This window comes from Podarcis muralis, chromosome 14, assembly GCF_964188315.1.
Source record: "Podarcis muralis chromosome 14, rPodMur119.hap1.1, whole genome shotgun sequence".
In the NCBI taxonomy this organism is placed as follows: Eukaryota; Metazoa; Chordata; class Lepidosauria; order Squamata; family Lacertidae; genus Podarcis; species Podarcis muralis.
The window spans coordinates 31,913,477-31,935,601 of record NC_135668.1 but is presented as its reverse complement, the minus strand read 5'-3'; the positions used below and the strand labels follow the sequence as shown (position 1 = coordinate 31,935,601).

The following is a 22,125-nucleotide window of genomic DNA, read 5'->3' as shown; positions in this document are numbered from 1 at the left end:
TGCTGTTTTCACTTTGCAAAAGACCCTTGCATTGCGGGGGTGGGCGTGGGGTGGTGGAATAGATTATCCGCTGGGTCCCTTCCAGCTCTAGGATCCTATGAAAGCCTGCTTAGAAGAGAGGAGTTGGGGACAGAAGGTTCCTTGCTCGCCATTTGTGCTTTGCCTCTTCAGTGCCATCTCTTCCCATCCCTCTTGGCTGTTCCTCTGGCAGAGTCACCCTTTGGAAGAGGAGGAAGGACAAAAGCCACTTGATCAGTGTGTATTACATTCCCCAAGCAGGGAAGGCAGGATCTTCTCTGGTTACCAAAAGGTGCATTGCAGCAGGTCCCACCCCTCTCTGATGCATCCCAGCCGACTGTGGAGTCCACCAAGCTGTCAGTCTAGTGATAGCACCCCAGGGACTAAGTTTCTGCCTATTAATAGGGAAGGTCACCCAAATACCTGGCAGAGCATTGGAGGCCTCTCTCCTCTCTCCTCCCTCCCCCTCTTCTGGCTTCCTGCCCTGGGCCATGTGAAGCGATGGCAAGCCAGGCAGATGGCAGCAGGGGGTATGCGCGGAGGGGATTAATGCAGACAGGAGGTTGCCCTACTAAACCCGTCATAAAAAAAGCTGTAGTGATAGTGGGGGGGGGGGGAGCATGGAGCTGTCATCTGTTGCCAGCCAAAAACATTTCCCAGAGTTGTCACAACAATATCAAAGGCTACTCCTGGGGAGCGATGTAAAAAAACAATAATTTCCACCCTGTCCTATGTTTTTGTTCCAATGCAGTTCAGTTTCTGCCAAATACCATGTTATTCCTATCACTGCTCACTACTTAATGGTGAGTTATGTAACTATTTATGCAACCTACGTTCATTTCAGTGCAAAGGAAACTTCAAAACAGAACAATCAATTTTGCATGAGAGCCGGTGTGGTGTAATGTTTAGAGTGTTGTACTAGGACCTGGGAGACCAGGGTTCAAATCCCAACTCAGACATGAAGCTCACTGAGTGACCTTGGGCCAGTCACTGCCTCTCAGCTTGATCTATCTCACAGGGTTGTTGTGGGGATTAAATGATGATGGGGGGGGGGGAGACCTATGTACACCACTTTAAGCCCCTTGGAGAAAATGTGGGGTATAAATGCAATCAATGCGATGCAATGCTTTGTTTGCAGACTTAAAAAAAAAAGCCACCACCCAAAACAATGTGCGCTAAGACCAATTGTATTCACTTGACCGATTTCTGTTCTGCCCTCAATGGCGTCTGCTGGCAGTGCTGGGCATGTTCCCTGCCTGAAACCTTAGAGAGCCGTTTCCAGTTAAAACAGATAACACTGAGCTTGATAAACCAGTGGTCTGACTCTGGAAGGCAGCTTCTTGCATTCCTACAGGAAGGGTTGCAGCTCATTGGTTGAGCGTCTGCTATGCATGCAGAAGGCCTCAGATTCCAGGACCAGCGTCTCTGGATAGGACTGCGGAATGTCCCCATCTGAAGCCCACAGGGAGCCTCTGCCAGTCAGTGTAGGCAATACCGAGCTAGATGGACCAATTTGGCCACATTTGCACCATGCATTTAAAGCACCAATATCACTTTAAACAGCCCTGGCTTCTCCCAGTGAATCCTGGGAAGTGTAGTGAAGGGTTCTGAGAATTGGTAGGAGAACCTCACTAGGGTACAGTTCCTAGAGTGATTTAGCAATCAATGCCTCTTCCCGGGGAACACTGAGAGCCGAAGCTCTGTAAGGGGAATAAGGGCCTTCTAACAACTCTCAGCAAACTCTTTGCAAACTACAGTTCCCAGAATTCTTTGGGGGAAGGCATGACTATTCAAAGTGGTATGATATGGCTTTCAATGCATGGCGTGAAGGCGACCATAGTCTGACTTGGTGTAAGGCGGATTCCTGTGTTTGTGAAGAGCGATGCTGCCTCTACCATGCCATTCCCTGCTCTTAAAAAACAATCCCTTTGCCCACTCCAGCCTTCTGATGCTCTCTACACAGTCCTCGGAGCCTTTCCCAGCAGGAGACATGGGCCTCAAGGATCTCAGTTTGCATCAGAGATATTGGCAAGATTGGCCGCCAGGCCAAGTCCAGCCATTTGTGGCAGCTATAACTGGGTAACTTGGTCCTTAGTTTCAAGCTAATGCAGTCCCCTGAGGCTATGGCATTTCATCCCTCCTCCCACCCCTCCCAATCTGGCAGCCTGGCTGGGTTTATACGCTATAAACCGAGAGTAATCCAGTGCGATGTATTTAATCTACCTGGAGATGTGTCTTCCTGTGGAGCTGATAGGTCCAAGGTGCACTTTAGCTGCTTTTGCAATGATAACCCACTCATCCCCCTCCTGTCCACCAGCTCTCACTGAGTTGTCAACAGGTGACCCAGAATGAAGAAAAATGAAGAGCCACATCAGGCAGGAGGTTTGGGGACTGGTAGATGACAGATCACAGTCTACCAGGAGGGTCTTCTGCACAATGCCTGTTGACATGGATGTGAGTGAATCTTTGACTCAGCCCATCTATTCGGCTCTTTAAACCTCCTCAGCAGCTGAAACAAGTTCGAGGGGTTGTTATCCAAGGCCAGGCCCTGAGCAGCTGCCTGCCTTTCCCTCTTGTGCAAAAGCGTAACTGCACGATACCTGTGCAGAATGATCAAAGGGCTAGGACTAGTCCCCAGATAAGGAAAGGTTGCAACCTCTGGGGCTTCCTAGTTTAGAAAAAAGGCAAGAAAATAGAGACATGGTAGAGGTGCATGGTGCAGAAATAGCAGATAGAAATATCCCACCTCCTGCTACTACTCTCTGATTATGTGCCAGTCTGGGCCCATCACTTGACTACAAATCAGGAGAGGGCTGGGACGGCCCTCCCATGAGGCAAGGTGGAGCAATTGCCTCAGCCTCTGGGCCATTGGGAGTGGCAGCAGATCTAGGCCCACAAGCAGCGCACTGGTCACCATTCCCCTCCTCCTCTACCCCTCCTCCCCTGCCACTGGCCTTATTTTCATTCAATTTCCTTTTTGCCTCAGTGGGAGAGGGATTCAAGTGAGCGACTGTATAGTTAAACTGTGGCACTCACTGCCACAGGAAGCATGGCATTCACATGGAGGGCTTTCAAGGGGGATCAGACAAATTCATGGAGGAAAAGGTTATTGACGTCTACTTGGGCGCTGCTTGTGGGTTTCTCAGAAGAGGCATCAGGTTGGCCACTGTCAGAACAGGATGCTGGACTGAACGGGCCCTTGGCCTTATGACAGGCTCAGTTTTTAACGCCAGGGAAATATATCACTGGTCTGTGCCCTGATCAACACACTTTACCGGTGGAGAGGAGGAAGGGGCTGAAAGGTCCAGCAGCCCCCCGGGGCAGGCCTTCTGTCCAGCTAAGCCCAGCAACAAAATCAATCGGCTGCATACATACAATTCCTTCCAAGCATATTTTTTTTCACCTCAAATTATTCTGGGCACTGTTAAGGGCAGCCAGGAGTGGTAACTCTGCGAAGGGTGAACTATTAGTACGTGTTGCCTTTTCTAGAATAGCTGCTGTTCCCGCTGCTACTGTTAATACTTTTGCTGTGTGAAGTTTCTCCCCCTGATCACAGGATGTAATTTGAGGCCAATTAATTGGTGCTTTTTGGAGCCCTCTTCCTCAGAGAAGCTGCAGTGGCGTCACCTCCATGGGAAACAGGCAGCTCTGTGAAAGAGGCAGGAGAAGGGGGAGAGGGAGGGGAGGCTGCCTGCCTGGGCTTCAGGCACTGGAGACAGAAGGGAAAGGCAGGGAGAACCAAGGAGGCTGGAGGGGGAGAAAGGTGCAAGGCCTTCTCATCTCTGGAGCAAGAAGGGGAAAGGGGAGGACAGTGGTGACCCCCCATCAGGCAAAGCCATTTGCGATGCAAAGAACGCCTGTGGTGAGGAGAACTTGCCTAGCCATTAGGCAGGGTGGGGCTGGTGCCTCAAGTGGCAGGAGCCCCTCAGGCGGTCTGCCAGCTGGTGCCCCACATGCCCTGCAACCTCTGCCACATGTGGAGGGGGGGGGAATAGCCCAACTGCATACAAAGCAGTCAGTGAAAAATATTGTAGGACTGGGGTTAGGTGGATGCCCTAGAATTGTAGAGTTGAAGGCACCATGAGGGTCATCTAGTCCAACCCGCTGCAATGCAGGAATCTTTTGCCCAATGTATGCTCTTGGGGTCCCTTCAACAGCCCTGTGATTACCTCCCCCACCACCAAGTGGGGAATAGGCCCCGTCGGAGTGTTAATCGTAGGGTTGCTGAGCTGGAAAGGACTCTAAGGGTCATGTAGTCCACCCCTGCATCCTTTCATCCTATGCTCATCCTGTATATTGGCATAAATTAAACCTTATCTCACAGTAATGCCATCAGTCTTCCACTGAGCCCACCTCTGCACACACACACCTTTAGCCTCAGGTGAGGTCCATCTCAACCTGTATGCCCCTGCAGAGGTCATGGGAAATTAAAACCCACGCTCGATTCCGCCTGGCAGCGACTTTGTTCCAATATGTTGGGCATCCTGGTAGCTGCCGAGTAGCCCTGCAAAAAGACCAAAGCGTCCTCAGCTGCTCTGCCTGCGTGGGTAGGCTTGGCGTGGGCGTTTGCGTTCCCGAATGCCAAGCGCAGCAAAGATGCCTTCAGCGGGGTGGGATGCGGGGCTGGTGAGCTCATTGTGATTTTGCTGTCAGACCGTAGTGAAGAGAAAACACCATCTGTGAGTTGAGCTTTAAAAATACTCTACACTTTGGGGCTGGCTTGCAAACGGCAAGCGTGTCACCCGTGTGCAGATTTCACCTGCCAGATCAGATGTACTTCCTATGTTGGGAGAATAAAAGGGTAGCTGGTGCAACACCAGCCAGCCAAAGGCACCAAATTGCAAGCGGCACATGGCTGTAGTGAGCTCAGAAGCTCGTTCCTCTTTGCAAGGTGTTTAGATCCAGCATTCAGGAGGACGAGCTGTGCATCTGATTCCGATAATAACAGGACGCAGCAGCTGATGATCAGAGGACTCTGCTTCACCTCCCTCTGTGCTCTTATAAATGCTGGGTTTTCTTCTGCCGTGATGGGTTTGTAAGGCTCTGGATTGCTGGAACCCACCCTGCCCTTTCTCTGCCACTTTCCTAACGCTTCTCCCTTGCCATGTTCTCCAGGATCTTCATCCCCAGGAAACACCGACAGCGCTTCGACGAGGTGGTCTCCCAGAGCCTCATCAGCAAACTGTGCCACGCCAAGAGCAAGCACTCTGCCAGTCGGCTGAGGCGCAGCCGCAGCGAGGACCACCATGAGCGCCTCCTGGTCTCCACGCGGGCCAGCTCAGTGCCGAGGAGCCACGAGGAGAACGGCAAAAGCTTGAGGAAGGCGACTTCCCTCATCGCCAGCAATGTGGGCTCAGGGGCTGCTCGCAGGTAACTCCCCCTTCCCACAGACCTTTGGAACTCACTGCAGGTGTTTGCATTCTGTGATTTAAACAGTATAGATCTGTGAATCTATAGAATGAAGGAAGAAGCCATCGCCGCAGAATCTTAAGGGCTGCAAAACAAACCCCTGTGTGATTCTTAAGTGTTTTGTTTTATGTATGGACTTATTTAGCACAGGAGCGTAATCGATGGAGTGCCCTCCAGACTCCCTAGCCAATGGCCATGCGCACTGGAGCTGATGGGAGTTGTAGTCTCATAGGATAGCTCTGTTTGTTAGGGGGTGGTGCTGATAACGCTAAGGTTGCAGGTTTGATCCCCGTATGGGGCACCTGCATATTCCTGCATTGTAGGGGATTGGGCTAGATGATCCTCAGGTTCCCTTCTAACCCTATGATTCTATGATTCTAACAACTGGAGGGCCCCACATTGGCTACCCTTGAATTAACAGGTGCCGTACAAGGCTGCCAGCTGTTGATCCTAGAATTGTAGAGTTGAGACACCTAGATTCTTTTCACATGCACTACTGTCAAGCCAGGTGTCCCCCACCCTGCATTTGTGCATCTGAATATTCCTGCCTAATTGCAGAAACTTACCTTGGTCCCTGTTGAAATTCATGTTGTTAGTTTTGGCCCAGTTCTCTTACCTGTTAAGGTCACCTTGAATCCTGATTCTATCTGCTGTTGTTTCACCTGCGGTTAAATAGAAATGTCATAAACAAACAAAGAAGCACTGGCTTTGAAATAACAATCTGTCACATTTTCCTAAGCTGGTGGCCTTCCCCATGCTCTTGATGCTGATGCTGTGGGGTGTGCGTAGGTAACATGCCACACCAACCTTCCTTTGTACAGCAAGCCATCAATGGTGGGGACAACAACCATGGCAACAAGCAGAGGAGGCCATCTCTATGTCTCTCTCCTTCAGCCATCCAGTATATCATTATCTGATGCAGGACCTTGCTTGAGAATTACTAACCATGCTAGGAACTGCGACCCTGACATCCGAGTTCAAGGTGCAGTGAGGGTGCCTGAGCCTCTTCCTCATAGAACTGGAGAAGGCCGCCACTAGCCACAGTCAGAGGTAGTAATGGCAGAACTGGGAAGAATTGCATGCCAATCAGCGGTAGGCAAACTAAGGCCCGGGGGCCGGATGCCGCCCAATCGCCTTTTCAATCCGGCCCGCGGACAGTCTGGGGATCAGGGTGTTTTTACATGAGTAGAATGTCTGCTTTTATTTAAAATGCATCTCTGGGTTATTTGTGGGGCATAGGAATTCGTTCACCCCCCCCCCCCAATATAGTCCAACCCACCACATGATCTGAGGGATGGTGGACTGGCCCCCTGCTGAAAAAGGTTGCTGACCCCTATGATAGACGGTTGTTGAAGGGGGCAGGGGAGGCGAGATCTCCTAGGCTGGGGGAAGGTGAGAGCTGGGAAGGTACAACCTTTTCTGTATGGGACAAAAGTTTTAAGATATACCTGTGAGAGAGGACTTTAAATTCTTTTCATTTCCCGGGCTCTTTCTTTTCTTCTTTTGGCTAGGTTAGTTAATTTGTTTTATTGTGTTATGAAAAGTCTTAATAACATTTTATTATTTTTAAAAAAGGGGGGGGGGGGAGAGGAGACTCATATTCACAAGGAAAGGGAGGTGGGGCTGGAGAATAGAAGTCAGAAAAAGGCTTCTTCTTCCCTGGAGTTTCTGAAGCTCTTGCCCCAGTGCCAACCAACATAAGGACCAATGGTGGAGGAAGAGGAGTGTGGGAGGAGCACACTGCCCCTGGCAGCACGATCCTGGTAGGGTGCCATCGCGGCTGCCCCCCTGCCTGTGCTGGGCACCATGCTTCTGCAGGTGGCAAGACCCACCCCCAGGACATGTGCCAGCCCCGCCCCTGCCTGCTGTCCGCCCCCCCCCCCCCGGTGCTGGAGCATGAAGCTCTGCCACTGATAAGGACTAGTAACTTGCTTGTTTTCCCCCAGGACTGTTCGTGTCTACAAAGGCAGCAGGAGCTTTGGGTTTACGTTGCGTGGACATGCCCCCGTGTGGATAGAGTCCGTCTTGCCTGGTAAGGAGAACCAAGGTGTCCTGCAGAATACCACTGATGGTTTCATTTCCAGAAATGGCACTTGCAGGTTAACTCCAAGTTCTCTGTGTGTTTTTCATTTCTCCGACCAAACTTTAAGCCCATAAATGCAACCAGGGAAGAGAAAGGTGTGTGGTTGGTGTGGGTGTTGTATCTTCAGGAAACTCTGCTTTTGAGGCAGGGGATCATCTGCCCAGTCCTGAATGACTGATCAATTTGTGCTCTCTCTCCCTCTGCCCCCATCTCTAGGGAGTCCAGCTGACAAAGCATCCTTGAGAGCTGGGGACAGGATCTTGTTCCTAAACGGCCTAGATATGAGGTGAAGGAGCTGCTCCTTTGTGTCTACCCATGATCACCCCTGGGGCTCTAGAATGCCTGCACCCAGGGAGGCTGCATCCCAATAAGGAGATGCATTATCCTGCTTCAGCCTTTGTTGACCTGGTGGGTGGTCTCCAGATGCTATGGCTGTGCTGGCAGAGGCTGATGGGAGCTGTGGTCCAATGTGTCTGGAGGGCACCAGGTCGATGAACGCTGTCCTACTTTGTGCAAACCTGCTCAGAGCAGTACCCACCTGCCCTTCCTCGAAGGGCTTTTCTTGTGCGGCTGTGGCTCTCCTTGAAATGTCACAAGAGTCTTTCTCTCGCTTTGCAGGAACTGCTCCCATGAGAAGGTTGTGTCCATGCTCCAGGGCAGCGGGGCAATGCCCACCTTGGTGGTTGAAGAAGGCATTGTGAGCTTTTCCAGTGGTAAGAACACAGATGGGTCGAGGGGAAGATTTGGTCCCAGGGTTGGAATGGGAGGGGAGCACATTCTACTTTCTTCTCAGCCTCTGCATGAGGCGAGCTGCCACCTCTCACCTGCAGCTTGCAGGACTCCCAAGGTAGCAACCCTGGAAATTATGGGTTGTGTCAACCAAGTTCTTCTTACAATAGAACTACTGAAAGTAATGAACCTTGCTTGATCATGTCCCTTAATTTCAGTGCTTCTGCTTTGAGTAGGCACAGCATTGAATACAGTCATGCATTTCTAAGAGTCTAAGTCAAGGTGCTCACAAAACTAGGTGGCAAAGAGAAGATCAGCCTGGGGAAGACTGCAGCTCAGCGGCAGAATACTTGCTTTGCATTCAGAAGGTCCCTGGTTCAGTCCCTGGCATCTCCAGATGGGGCTGGGAGAGACCCCTGCCTGAAACTCTGGACAGCCGCTGCCAGTTAGTGTAGACAATATTGAGCTCAATGGGCTGATCCTGGTCTGGCTCTGTATAAGGCAGCTTCCTATGTTCCTGCAACTGAGTCAGGGGGCTTAAAAGTTGCCAAGTTAGGGCCCCTTCACATTTTTACTATTCCTGATGTGGCAATTTTTGTTGTTTCCTTATTTATGAGAAACCTCATGTTGCTTATAAGCAACACAGCATTCTGTGTGTTGGGGTTGGAGGGAGCATGCAGGTTACAAGGACCTTAAGAACCTGGGATACCTCAGGAAGAAGAGTTTGGATTTGATATACCGCTTTATCACTACCCTGAGGAGTCTCAAAGCGGCTAACATTCTCCTTTCCCTTCCTCCCCCACAACAAACACTCTGTGAGGTGAGTGGGGCTGAGAGACTTCAAAGTGTGACTGGCCCAAGGTCACCCAGCAGCTGCATGTGGAGGAGCGGAGACACGAACCCGGTTCACCAGATTACGAGTCCACTGCTCTTAACCACTACACCACACTGGCTCTCAAGGACCCCCTGTTTCCATACCTGGTCATTTAGGTCTTCAGGGCTGTCTGTCAGTGGCAGTGTTCGAAACTCCCATTGTTCAAGGCGCATTTTGCGACAGGGAATTTCATTAGTGTGAGCAGTTTCTGAGCTCTGGGTGCAGTACTGCACCTAAGATTTCAGATTAAAACTGCAGAGTGGAAGGAAAGGAGGACCTTTTTCTGCCTCTCCACTTCCAGCTACTCTCTGAAGTCTGGAGAAGAGACCCTCTTAAGAATATTAGGGGTGTGGGCAGGGGAAGGACTAGACCATGTGAAAAATAAACATAATATTTTAGCTGCAGTTCATTCATTTTCAGCTTTGTACTGTATTCTTATAAAAGAAAGGTACGCCTAGACATTCTGTTGTTGCACCCATAACCTAGGTTTAAGGGGCCATTTAGCTCCTAGCTTTCATATCTTAGTTTCCAACCCTGGTCGGTGGTCCCTTGTGACTTAGATGCGAGGCTTATATTCACCAGCAGCTGCACACTCAGTATTGTGGGCCCAGTTTTAGGAAAGTCCCTTCTGGTTGAGGTCAAACAAGCCTCTTTCCCCCATTGAACATCCAGTTTCTATTAAAGAGTTAAAAAATAAAATAATCCAGCAGGCATTTCAACTGATGTTTGATTTTATAATTTCAACTTATTTCCATTTATTATCATTCTTTATTTCATAAAATCTATACACTGCTTAATTGGGGGGGGGGGGACCTTCAAAGCGATTCACAAAAAGATAAAATAATGCAATTATCAATAAGAAGAATGGATGACAATAAGACTTTTGAAAAGTTAAAATAAACCGAGAACTGATTCTCAGCATTTGAGTAGGCTTGCCTAAGCAAAAACGTTATTAGTAGGTGCTGAAAAGTGTACTGGGAAGGCACCTGCCTGATATTGATTTTTATTTTTAAATATTGTTATCTCCGCAAACCGCTTAGAGCAGGCATGGCCAAACTTGGCCCTCCAGCTGTTTTGGGGCTACAACTCCCATCATCCCTAGCTAACAGGACCAATGGTCAGGGATGATGGGAACTGTAGTCCCAAAACAGCTGGAGGGCCAAGTTTGGCTATGCCTGGCTTAGAGACTGTTGTAGTTAAGAGGTTTAGTATTTAGTTAATTTGTTTCAAGAAAATAAAATAAAATAAAATAAAATAAAATAAATAAAATAAAATAAAATAAAATAAAATAAAATAAAAGTTACCTGATAGGGCTTGAAAGGAGAATGTGGCTGTTTCAAAGGATGGACACAAGCGATGACATGCTATCAGTACCCTGAGTGATCTCTGTGTTGGGGAAAGTTAATATTTGGAGCGGCCAAAGATTTGCAAGAGGATTCAGCTGGGTTTTTGTTTTGTTGTTTTACTTGGGATGGAGTCATGTGCTTTGAGAGGGAGGTACTGGGAAGCCCTGCCACTTTAAAAGACAGGTTCAGAACAGTGATTACACCAGGGTGGTGAGGACTGGGCATGGTTCATGTCAGCTAAACTTCCAGGGGGAATGCTAACTCCGATTTATCACGGTGGGGGTTCTTTCCGGACCACATCTCTTCAAGCACAGGAAGGTTTAACAACCTGCTACATAGCTTTTGGACAGGAGCAGTTTGTAGCTTGTGATTTTGCAAAATAGGCGGTTGTCTGCTTTAGGGAGGTAATGGAAGTCAACATCCGTTCCTTTGGCACCGCAGAAACAAATCGCAAGAAACTTCATAGAGCTGCCAGGTGGATATGGGGAGAGTATTGCTCGAATTCTTAAACACGGTCCAAATCCTATGCCATCCATGAGCATTAAGGCTGCAGCTCTAAGCACTCTTACTAGTGAGTAAGCCCCTGAATGGGATGGACTCATGAGTAAACTCATGCACATCACGGTGGAAGTGGCGCTGTCATTTGTATGACTCCTGTATATGGGAAGTATAGAGAGATAAGTCACTTTGCTAGGTCTGGCGAAAGGCCGTAGCCCAGTGGTAGAGCACCTGCTTTGCCTGCAGAAGGTCCCAGATTCAATCCCCAGCATCTCCAGGTAGGGCTGGGAAAATATATGAAATCCTGGAGGGTTGCTGCCAGTCAGTGTAGATAGTACTGAGCTAGATGGACCAGGAAACTTCCGGGAAAAGGAAGTTCCCTGTGTCCTTATAATTTGGCCCTTTATCCCAAACCATGAGAACTAGAATCTTATTTTTAGGGAAAGGGCTCTATCTCAGTGCTAGATCACATGCTGTGGATGCAAAAGGTCGCTGACAGTACTCAGCTAGATGGACCCAAGGGTCTGACTAAAGCAGCGTCTTCTCTTCCTACCACATTGAGGGGCAATGCAAAGACTTGCACAGTCAAAACAAGAGGGAAAGGGGTTCATTTATTGTGCAACCCTCCCCAAACCCTTGCTTATGCTGAATGGTCACTGGAGGGTTCATGCCCCAATCTCCCACCTTGGCTCAAAGGCACACCTGCCTCTTTTCCTGCTTTACCATGATTTATCCATTTATGTGCAGACGGCGAGTCATCGGAGAGCCCCAACTCCTCTTCGGCACTCACCTCCCTGCAGTGGGTTGCTGAGATCCTGCCCTCCAGCATCAAGATCCAAGGGAGGACATTCCACCAGCAGCTGGAACACCTGCTTACGCCGCCAGAACGCTACACAATCTGCAAAGCACTGGAGAGTTTCTTCCAGCACAGGTAGCCTTGCTGGTTGTTCCCTCCATTCATTTCTGAGTGGGGCATCCAAAGCCCTGTTAGGACCTGCAGCAGCATCCATTTATCATGTGCTCTCTGTTACCTGAGTCCTGCATCCGGGCCTAGTGTGGTTCTTGTAGACCCAACACTTTGACAGCTGAGTCCACACGATTCCTTTCATCAGGAGCCAGGGGCTTGCAGTTCAAGGCTAGCACCAGGAGCTGGTGGGTGGGTTTCCACCACCGCCAGAGGTATGTTCTTAAGAAAATGTCCCACTTCTGACACCATGTGCCAGCAAGTGGGCTAAGGCAGGTCTAACTTGCCCATATGCCTTATTGCAACTAACCTAATTCCAAGCAGAGCTGTCTCTTCCTGATAGCACTATCTAGCGCAGAGCTTTCCAAGCTTTTCATGTTGGTGACACACTTTATAGACAGGCATCATTTTGTGACACGGTAATTCAGTTTTACATCATTTCGTGACAGTAATTCAGTTTTACTAGCAAACCAGAGGTTAAGCTAACTGCTTTCTAGCCCCAGAAGGAGCATGGGGAGTGTTCATTTGGCACACCTACACACTGCAGCCAACATACTAATGTATTTGGATTTGATATCCCACTTTATCACTACCCTAAGGAGTCTCAAAGCGGCTAACAATCTCCTTTCCCTTCCTCCCCCACAACAAACACTCTGTGAGGTGAGTGAGGCTGAGAGACTTCAGAGAAGTGTGACTGGCCCAAGGTCACCCAGCAGCTGCATGTGGAGAAGCAGGGAATCGAACCCAGTTCACCAGATTAGGAGTCCACTGCTCTTAACCACTACACCACACTGAAAGCTGTGATCTAGCAAGACAGAACTTAAATCTTCCTACGGAAAGATGGGAGGCATCTTTGAATTCTCAAGTGCCTTCAGTAGCAACCTGACAAAAGTGAGGCTTTCTTGCTGGCAAGGAGGACAAGCAATGTGGGAAGCCTCACCTAACTAATTTCTGCCTGTCCGATTTCCTTTTAGAGGCACAGGGGCAGCAGAGGTCAAGAGACCACGGCATCTTCTGGTGGCACCAAAGAACATTGCATCCTATTTTCCAGCTCCCCCCCAAAAAACACTGTTGTATTTTCTCTTGTCATCCCCCCCAGGAACATAGACACCCTCATAGTGGACGTCTACCCAGTCCTGGACACCCCATCCAAGCAGGTCATCTGGCAGTTCATCTACCAGCTGCTGACGTATGAGGAGCAGGAGCACTGCCAGCAGAAGATCACCAGGTTCCTTGGCTACAAATCAGTGGCGGGTGAGCAGCCAGCACCTGGTGGGGAGGAGCGCCCGTCGGTGGCACTGCTTAGGAGCTCGAGTGTCTGTCTCAAGCCAAACATATTAAACCCCTGTGTTGCAAACAATTATCAGTAATACCCAAGGCAACACGATGACCAAGTACAACAATGCGATCTCAATATGAACTCTTTATATAATCTATACAGAACATTGAACAGTATGAAATATATGAAATATGCACTCTCTGCAAAACCAAATAAACAGAACTCTTATAAATCTCTGAAAATCACAAAATATGCACTCTTGGTGGATTCTCTTGAAAAAATAGAACCAAATAAGCATAAGTCTTATAAGTCTATGAAAGTCTTTGTAGACTATGCAAGTCTCTGAAAGAAGCAATGGGTCAGATTCAATGTTTCATACTGTTCAATGTTCTGTATAGATTATATAGAGAGTTCTATGTTTTCAAGAGAATCCATCAAGAGTGCATATTTTGTGATTTTCAGAGATTTATAAGATTTCTGTTTATTTGTTTTTGCAGAGAGTGCATATTTCATATATTTCATACTGTTCAATGTTCTGTATAGATTATATAAAGAGTTCATATTGAGATTGCATTGTTGTACTTGGTCATTGTGTTGCCTTGGATATTACTCAAGCCAAACATATGCAGAGCGCATTTGCCCCTGAGTGCCAGTCAGCAAGGATCACAAGCCAGGAGAGGGCCTGGGCAAAGCCTGCTTTTGAGTTTCCTAGTGGGGCATTTGGTTGGTTACAATGAGAACAGGATGCTGAGCTTTGATGGACCCCCTAGGGCCTGATCCAGCAAGCAGGTGCTTCTTATGTTGTCATGTTCAAGATAGCAGTGGGTGAGAAGGTCTTTTTTGTCTGCACTTTAATGGGAAACAACCTAATTTGCACTTCTCGGAATGAGATACAAGCCAAAACAGCTATTCTAGATAGAGCTGCTTTTGGCATGAAATGCTTAAATTTACTTTTCTTTCACTTTTCAGACTTTAGTTAGATGGTTTTTGAGCCTGCTTTGTATTATATTATTGGGTTTGTTTGTTTTTAGTTTTGTTATTGATAACCTGCAGCTATTTTTAGTACATTCTGTTAACTTGGAATTAGATTTACGACCGTGTAAATAACATTGAGGCCACTTGGGACGAAATGCTCTATATGAATACAATGGGGTTGTGCCCAGCATTAGTCACCCTTATAGTAGACCCATTGAAATCAGTGAGTGTGATTTAACTTAGGTGTATTCATTTCCATGGGTCTAATGCCGATTAAAACTTAGCTGGACACAATCCACGGAAAACAGGTGCATTCCAGCCACACAGGAGTGGCATCCATCTATATCTCTGCACCCAGACAAGCAAGAGGTGTTATCACAGTGCTGGGCACATTCCAACCAAACAAAAGCGTTCAGGGAAGAGTCCTGAGGGCCAGACAGAAAGGTGTGGAGGGCTGCATTTGCCACCCATAAGTTAAGGAATCCAGCCAGCTCGTAAAAACACCAGCCCACAAAGCTCTCTTTTAGGGAAAGTGTCCTTGCTACAGAGCAGTAGCAGTGGTGTGTGGGTATTAACGCATCACCCGAGTTCCTGCCGTGAAGGGCCCACCCCACCTCCTTCCCTCACTGTTGCTCTCTCCAGTTGCTGTGGCAACCTCGGCACCAGCTGTGTGTTTTAGGGGATTGTGGGCATTAGATCCCCAGCAGGGTAAATTTAGAATGAAAGGTCTTAATCTTCGGCTTTGGGGAACAGTTATTTGCGAGCAAATGCCCGTGTTTGTGGCAATGAGATTATTTTTACACCAGGGAGCAGCTCAAACGCCGTTGAGGCCAAAGGGGAGAGGGCGCTTTGGGAGAGCAGGCGCCTGAGAGGATGTGTGTAAACACACCAGCCCTGTCACAAAGATCAAAAGCAGCCATGAGGAAGATCATGGGAACCTGCTGTAGACTGGCTCAGTATTGTCTACACTGACTGGCAGGGACTCTCCAGGGATTCAGCCAGGGAACATTTCCCAGCCTTACCTGGAAACAACAACACCACCACACTAAATAGCTTCCTTAGACAGGGCTGCCTTCAGATGTCTTCTGAAGGTTAGATATAACCTTTGTCAGGATTTGAACCTGGGACCTTCTGCATGCAAAGCAGGTGTTCTATCACTGAGCTACAGCCCTTCCAGAAACAGCTGCTGTAGTCTTGGAATGAATAGATTCAGAGTTTGACCAGAAACCCCCAGTGTGGCTGTGCTGGATGTAGCCATAGCTGGCTGGGAGCTGCTGAAGCCCACCCCCCTGGATTCTATTCCATGCCCTTGCCCTGAATGTTACTTTTGTCATTTATAGCCTATGCTTCCTCCAGGGAGTTTATAAGAAGAGAACCGGGTGGAGGGCCTTCTCTGTAGTGGCACCCTCCCTATGGAACGCCCTCCCATTAGATGTCAAGGAGATAAATAGCTATACGACTTTTAGAAGGCATCTGAAGGCAGCCCTGTATGGGGAAGCTTTTAATGTTGGATGTTTTATGATGCTTTTATATTTGTTGGAAGCCACCGGGAGAGGCTATGGCAACCCAGTCAGATGGGTGGGGTACAAATAATAAAATAGTTGCTGTTATTATGAAGGGCCCTGCAGTGCTGGATCTCGCGGGAGGGGGGAGCTATTTAGTCCATCAACCTGTTCTCACAGTGGCCAACTGGATTCCTCTTCCAGGAAACCTGCAAGCAGGACCTTGGGTCCAACATCAACACTCCCCACTTATGATTCCTTGCAAGTTATATGGGGAGGCATCTCACCTTTGTTACTGGAGGTCATACACAGCCATTGTGGCTACTAGCTGCTGATAGCCTTATCCTCCATGCACTTGTTATTGCTGGATGTCCTCATGGTTCAGAAAAGAGCAACCCCAATGACTCCCCTTTGAGGAAAGATGGAAGCATCTGGGGATTTTTAGTTAGAGAAAAGGATATAAAGGGCTCGTCCACACTTCCGCTTGCGGTTTTCTCTCTGCCACACTCCGTTCCCAGGGAAAATCTACTCTTTAGCTCTAAATCAGAACAAACAACAATCCATAGAACACTTGTATTGCTGTCTGCTCCGATTGAGCACCGAAGAGCAGTTTTCTCTGGGGGGAAACAGCTGGACCAGAGGAAGTGTGGATGAACCCTGAGAGGAAACTTATACAATTATGCATAATTTGGAGAAAGTGGATAGAGAAAAGTTTTTCTCCCTCTCTCCTAACATTGCAACTCATGACCATCCCTGCCTCCTGTGGAAGGGAGTTCCATAGTTTAATTATGCGCTGCATGAAGAAAGACTTTCTTGTGTGTCTCGACTCTTCCAACGTTCAGCTTCATTGGATGCCCATGAGTTACAATGGATGGAGACAAAAACCATCCATGTGGTGTAGGATTTGATAAGCTTCTCTTGTGCCTCCTCTTAATCTCTTTAAATCGGGACTGTCAAGTCCCAAACACTGCAGCCTTGGGCATCCCTCAGGCAGTTCCACTTCTTTTTCAGCCGCAGTTGAGACAGAAGCAGAGGATCGGCACCGCAGCTCCATGCGGGGGGCCTCAGCGTGCCGGGAAAGTGTCCCCACCCACAGTCCTGAGGGCAGTGGAGCTGGAGGTAGGTCACATTCTGTGTGTTCTCAGAAGGTTGCCTTTCTGTTCCTTCCCACTTTTGACTAGCTCTCATTGAGAGGCAAATCTATCCAATTCTCACTTCCTGAAACAATATGAAAGCTGAAGCTCAGCCCTCCTTTGAAATCCACACACTTTGCAATGCAGTTCCCTGCCCAAGAAATGTCTATAAATGTGCATGTACAAAGGTAAAGTATGCATATATTAGCGAAAGCAATGTAGTGAGACTGCATCGCATTAAGGGAAATTGCTTCCAAAAATGTGAACATGAATCAAAACTGCAAAAAAGTGTTTATTAGGAGAAATTCGCACTGATGAATTTTCATGATGATTAAACAATAAAGGCACTTCTTCCTTTGTGGGGAAGGGTGTGGCTGGGGGAGATTTCTGGGGGCCAGACAGAGAGTCCTAGAGGGCCACATCCACCCTCTCCCAAAGGTTCCCCAGTCCAGCTCTTCACTTTTTTGGGACATGCTGTGGAATGCACAGTGGCTCTTGAGTGGCTTGAGAAGATGAGGTTCCTGCTTTCCTGTTTGGGACTCCCCTACCTTTGGCTGTTTGGCCATGGTGCAACAAGGACAGTGTTGCTGTGGAGAAGAACTGGCAGCCAGCTTCCTCCTTCATAGCCTGGATGTTGCCTTGCAGAACTCAGCTGGGCACTAGGATGGGGACAAAAACTAAGATGTGTTGGCTCTGCCTGCCATTGGTTCTGGCTTCACCTGTGCCCCTGCTTTCCACGCTGCCAGTCCCAATTGGTCCCCAGCCACCTCTGGCAGCCTCTGCCCCTGCTGCCTCTCCATTTCTCTTCCCATCAGGTCCCAGCGAAGCCTCCGAGGTGCCAGTCCGCTTGGCTGCAGGGGAGAGGCAAGCAGGGGATGGGACTTCCCTTCCGGAGACGCCCAACCCCAAAATGGTGAGTTCTGGGTCTGGCTTATGGAAGATGAAGCTAGTGAGGAAGGGTGGGAGACAGGGCCAGGCAGGCAGCTAAGCGCACAGGGACTCCTTCCTCCCCTCTGCTCTTTTTCAGATGTCTGCTGTCTATGCAGAACTGGAAACCAGGCTGACCACTGGCTTTGGAGGGAAGCTGGGCAACTTAGCCATGCACAGGACATCACCTCCCATTCCAGAGCAAGGAAACCCAGCAGGTGAAAATATACCCCCCACCCTCCTTGTGTCTTGGCTTGGCAGCAGAAGCGACTTGTGAATTTGAGATGGTGCACATAACACATCACAAAAGTCAGAGGACTGGTGTATGCTGGGATAACTTCACCCATATAGTTTTCAGATCAAGGGAAGCGATAATACCACTCTATTCAACTGCTTGGTCAGACCCCACCTGGAGCCCTGTCTCCTGTTCTGGGCACCCCAGTTTAAGAAGGATATTGACAAGCTGGAAGGAGGAGTTAAGAGGAGGGTGACTAAGATGGTCAAGGGTCCAGAAACAAACCCTTGTGAGGAACAGTTAAGGGAGCTGGCTGTGTCTTTCTGCAGCTCCAAAAGGGAGGAGAGATGTACACAAAAATCCTGGTGAATTTTCAGGAGCACTTAAAAAAAAATGCAAACAGATGCAGAAGTATGAAGAGCTCAGCATTGAGTTGGAAGAACGAAAAACCCGAATTGACAGATTCACCCATCCCAACTTGGCACCAAGTTTGCTTGTTTTTTTAAGATGCCACAAGTTTAGCTGTATGGGATCGACTGGGATGGCTATAGCCATTATTTATTGTATTGCTATCCCATCTTTTTTCTCTCTAAGGTGCTCAAAGTGGCACAAATAGTTCTTTCCCTCCTCATTTATTCCCCACAACAACTCTGTGAGGTAGGTTAGGCTGAGAGGCAGCGACTGGGCCGAGGTCACCCAATGAGCTTTATGTCAAATGGGGATTTGAACCCAGGTCTCCCAGGTTCTAGTCTGACCCTCTGACCACTACACTATGCTGTCTCCGCATATTAACTCCCTACTCTGCAGTGATTTGATTCCATTCCAAGGTCTGCACATGTGGACATTCAGCAAACTCAGAGCCATAATTATCGGCTGCCCCGCCCCCTTTGCAGGGCAAGGCCAAATCCAACGGAGCCGCTTTGTTCCCTTTCTATCCCTCTGCAGGTACTCGGAAGTCGGGCCTGAGCATCTCCTGGCAGAACGACCACCCTCCACCCGACCAGGCGTGCTATTACCACTCGCACGGTGGGATCCCCTCCCCCTGCAGCACCGAATCCAACCCCTACGTCAGCCTGGACTGCAGCCCCGCCCCGTCCCCGAAGCACACAGGCTACGCCCTCAGCCCGCTCTCCCGGAGGAAGAAGCTCTTCACTTTCTCCCGCCCTCCACGTAGCCGGGATACGGACCGCTTCCTGGATGCTCTGAGTGAGCAGCTGGGGCACCGGATCACCATTGTGGATGACTTCCTCACGCCCGAGAATGACTACGAGGAGGTGGGAGAGAGAGAGTGGCGCTTTGCTGCTCCGGTAAAAAGTGCTGGGGGGAAGCTTCCGTGGCAAGTCTTCATCCTCTGACCGGGAACCTCGCCCCCTGCCACCCATCCCTGCACCCAGCAATTTCGATGGTGTAGGTGGGGAATGCTGGAACATGGTGGAATGGGCATCCCATAATGCTTCAAACTGTGGGCAAAACCAAGGTGATGCCCAGGGGCATTGTGGGTTGGTGCATATAGGACATAGGGTGAAGACCCATGGAATAAATCTGACTACAGTTTGCATATGCTAATTTATTTGCATGGAGGCCTCTCAATAAATGAAGGCTGGTAACTGGTGTCGTAATAATAATAATAACAATAATAATTTCAATTTATATCCAGCTCTTACTCCCAAAGGTTCCCAGGACAGCAAGCATATCAGCAACAATATTATTGATTGATATTGATTGCCGGGGGTTGGGCTAGATGATCCTTTGGGTCCCTTCCAACCCTACAGACCATCTTCAAGGGCAGCCCCCCACACAGTACAATGCAGTAACCCAGACAGGATGCCACCAGAGCACAGGCACCTGAGGCCAGGCTAGCCCAGTCCAGGAGCTGCCCTGTAAGCAAGTTTGTTTTTACAGTGAAGTCCCCTTCCCACCAGCCAACGAAGGGAGGTCCAGGAGATAACAAGGCCCAGTACAAATGGTGTGGGCCTCTGTCCCCCTGGGCCATCCCTTAACAATGCCAATGGCATCCTTTTGCATCCCAGAACCCCTCTTGGGAAAGGCATCTTCTTGTGCTCTGGAGCTGCCTCTTGAGATGACCCATCTATTTATTTATTTATTGCATGGAATTTATACACTGTTTGTTTTTTTTAAAAAACACACACCAAAACCCTCAAAGCAGTTCACATGGAGAATGAAATAATAAAGTCATCAGCAAGAACAACTCTGTAAAACAGAGGACAAAATCAACAATAAACTGAAAGCAGATTAAAGCACACACCAGTATTCTCTACCTCTGGGTAGGCTTGTCTAAACACCACAGTGGTACCTTGGGTTAAGTACTTAATTCGTTCCGGAGGTCCGTTCTTAACCTGAAACTGTTCTTAACCTGAAGCACCACTTTAGCTATGGGGCCTCCTGTTGCTGCCGCGCCGCCGGAGCCCGATTTCTGTTCTCATCCTGAAGCAAAGTTCTTAACGTGAGGTACTATTTCTGGGTTAGCGGAGTCTGTAACCTGAAGCGTATGTAACCTGAAGCGAATGTAACCCGAGGTACCACTGCAGTGTTTTCAAAAGGTGGCAAAAAGGTGAACAGCGAAGGTGCCTGCCTGACGTCCACTGGCAGGGAGTTCCAGAGTGCTTTAGCCATCTAATCTCTCGTCTTTCTCTCCCCAGATGAGTTTCCACGACGACCAGGGCAGCTACGTCACCAACGACATGAGCAGCGCCAGCGAGTACCTGAGCAGCAGCGAAGGCAGCTCCTTGACCTACTCCACCTTGTCCGATCACATCCCTCCGCCCCCCATCAGCCCACCCCCACTCCCGCCTCCGCTGCACTCTCACGAGCCCAAAGAGGAGCACCGGAGCACGGAGGCCGTGAAGAAGACTCCCTCCTCCTCCTTTCCCTCCTCCTCCGCCCCCCACCCCAAGCCCCCAGACAGCCACTCTCAGCAAGCCCCTCCACCCCCTCCCCCTCCCCTGCCCCCTCCGGTCCCCTGTGTTCTTCCTCCGGTGACTCAGGGCATCATTCAGCGCAGGAACGAGTCCAAGCACATGAGCGTCAAGCGGCTGCGCTGGGAGCAGGTGGAGAATTCCGAAGGCACCATCTGGGGACAGGTAATGTTGAGGAAGCTCCATTCAGTTCGCATTTAAAGACACATCTCCCCCTGCACCACGTCCACCCACTCAGTTTGCACTCTCTGAAATAATAAACAGACCGAACCACAACCATCCTTTGAGATTTGCTCATCTCTGAATGTTGCGATCCAATTTTCCAGCTGAGTAATGTGCGGGAAAATGCAGGGTGTTCCAACTTTTCATATCAAGCGGGCCACAGGAGTACTTTGTGGGCGGTGTTCGTTTGTTTACTTTTGTGGGGCACAAACCTCCACATTTCTAGCTGTGAAGAAGTGCCCCAAATATATAGCAAGAGGCTGGAGCTGTCCTTGTGGTCTGCAAGAGACAGACGAACATTGCAGATAACAAATCACTGTATTAAACCCAAGGGAAGTCTGTCTGGGAGGCTGCTCTCTCCAGCCACTTCCAGACCCAGCTATGATATTGCTTTAAATCCCTCTCTGCAGGGGAGGTGTGTGTGTGTGTGTGTGTGTGTGTGTGTCCCAGTGGTTGACCCCAAATTGCCAGATAAAGGCCTGCTTGAGCACCATCCAAGTCCCTCTTGCATGCTTCTGATGTGGAAGAAAGAGCATGTTTACCCTCTGCTCTTGGCCTCTGGAATCCTTGACCACGCCTTTTCCTTGCGCAGCTCGGGGAAGACTCGGACTACGACAAACTGAGCGACATGGTCAAATACCTCAACCTGGAGTTGCATTTTGGAACCCAGAAGCCAGCGAGTGAGTCCTCCATCTGTCTGTCTGTCTCTCTCTGCAAGCACCGGCAGCCCTCATCTGCCAGAGGCAGGTGGGGGGATGGAGGGAGAGAAACAAGAGCCGAGCCAATCTCGTCTTGGGGATCTTGCCAGAGTCCCCTCCATGGTCCTGAGAAGGGCGCACAATTTGCACAATGGCTGCTTGTGAACCCTTGTCAAACTCTGTTGCTGCCCTTTGGCTGTTGACATGGGAGAAGCATGACCATCTCCTTGCCATTGTCTTCTCTCCAAGGGGGTGGTTGTCTCTTTAAGGGGATTGTCTTCCCTCTGTGTTTCAATG

At 49.2% G+C, this 22,125-nt stretch overlaps 1 protein-coding gene across 4 annotated transcripts in view; it reads left to right on the top strand.

Moving 5' to 3' along the window:
• GRID2IP (Grid2 interacting protein) overlaps positions 1-22,125 on the top strand; it is a 62,662-nt gene that overhangs the window by 22,963 nt on the left and 17,574 nt on the right. For 3 of the 4 annotated variants that reach the window (XM_028706907.2, XM_028706905.2, XM_028706911.2), the window contains 12 exons: positions 5,134-5,388; positions 7,374-7,459; positions 7,727-7,796; positions 8,129-8,223; positions 11,705-11,888; positions 13,021-13,175; positions 16,689-16,796; positions 17,626-17,723; positions 17,838-17,955; positions 18,918-19,246; positions 20,633-21,073; positions 21,723-21,810. In XM_028706907.2, the coding sequence (XP_028562740.2) occupies positions 5,134-5,388; positions 7,374-7,459; positions 7,727-7,796; positions 8,129-8,223; positions 11,705-11,888; positions 13,021-13,175; positions 16,689-16,796; positions 17,626-17,723; positions 17,838-17,955; positions 18,918-19,246; positions 20,633-21,073; positions 21,723-21,810 (2,027 nt within the window). The remainder of the gene's footprint in view (positions 1-5,133; positions 5,389-7,373; positions 7,460-7,726; positions 7,797-8,128; positions 8,224-11,704; positions 11,889-13,020; positions 13,176-16,688; positions 16,797-17,625; positions 17,724-17,837; positions 17,956-18,917; positions 19,247-20,632; positions 21,074-21,722; positions 21,811-22,125) is intronic. The other variant, XM_028706906.2, reaches the window with a different exon arrangement.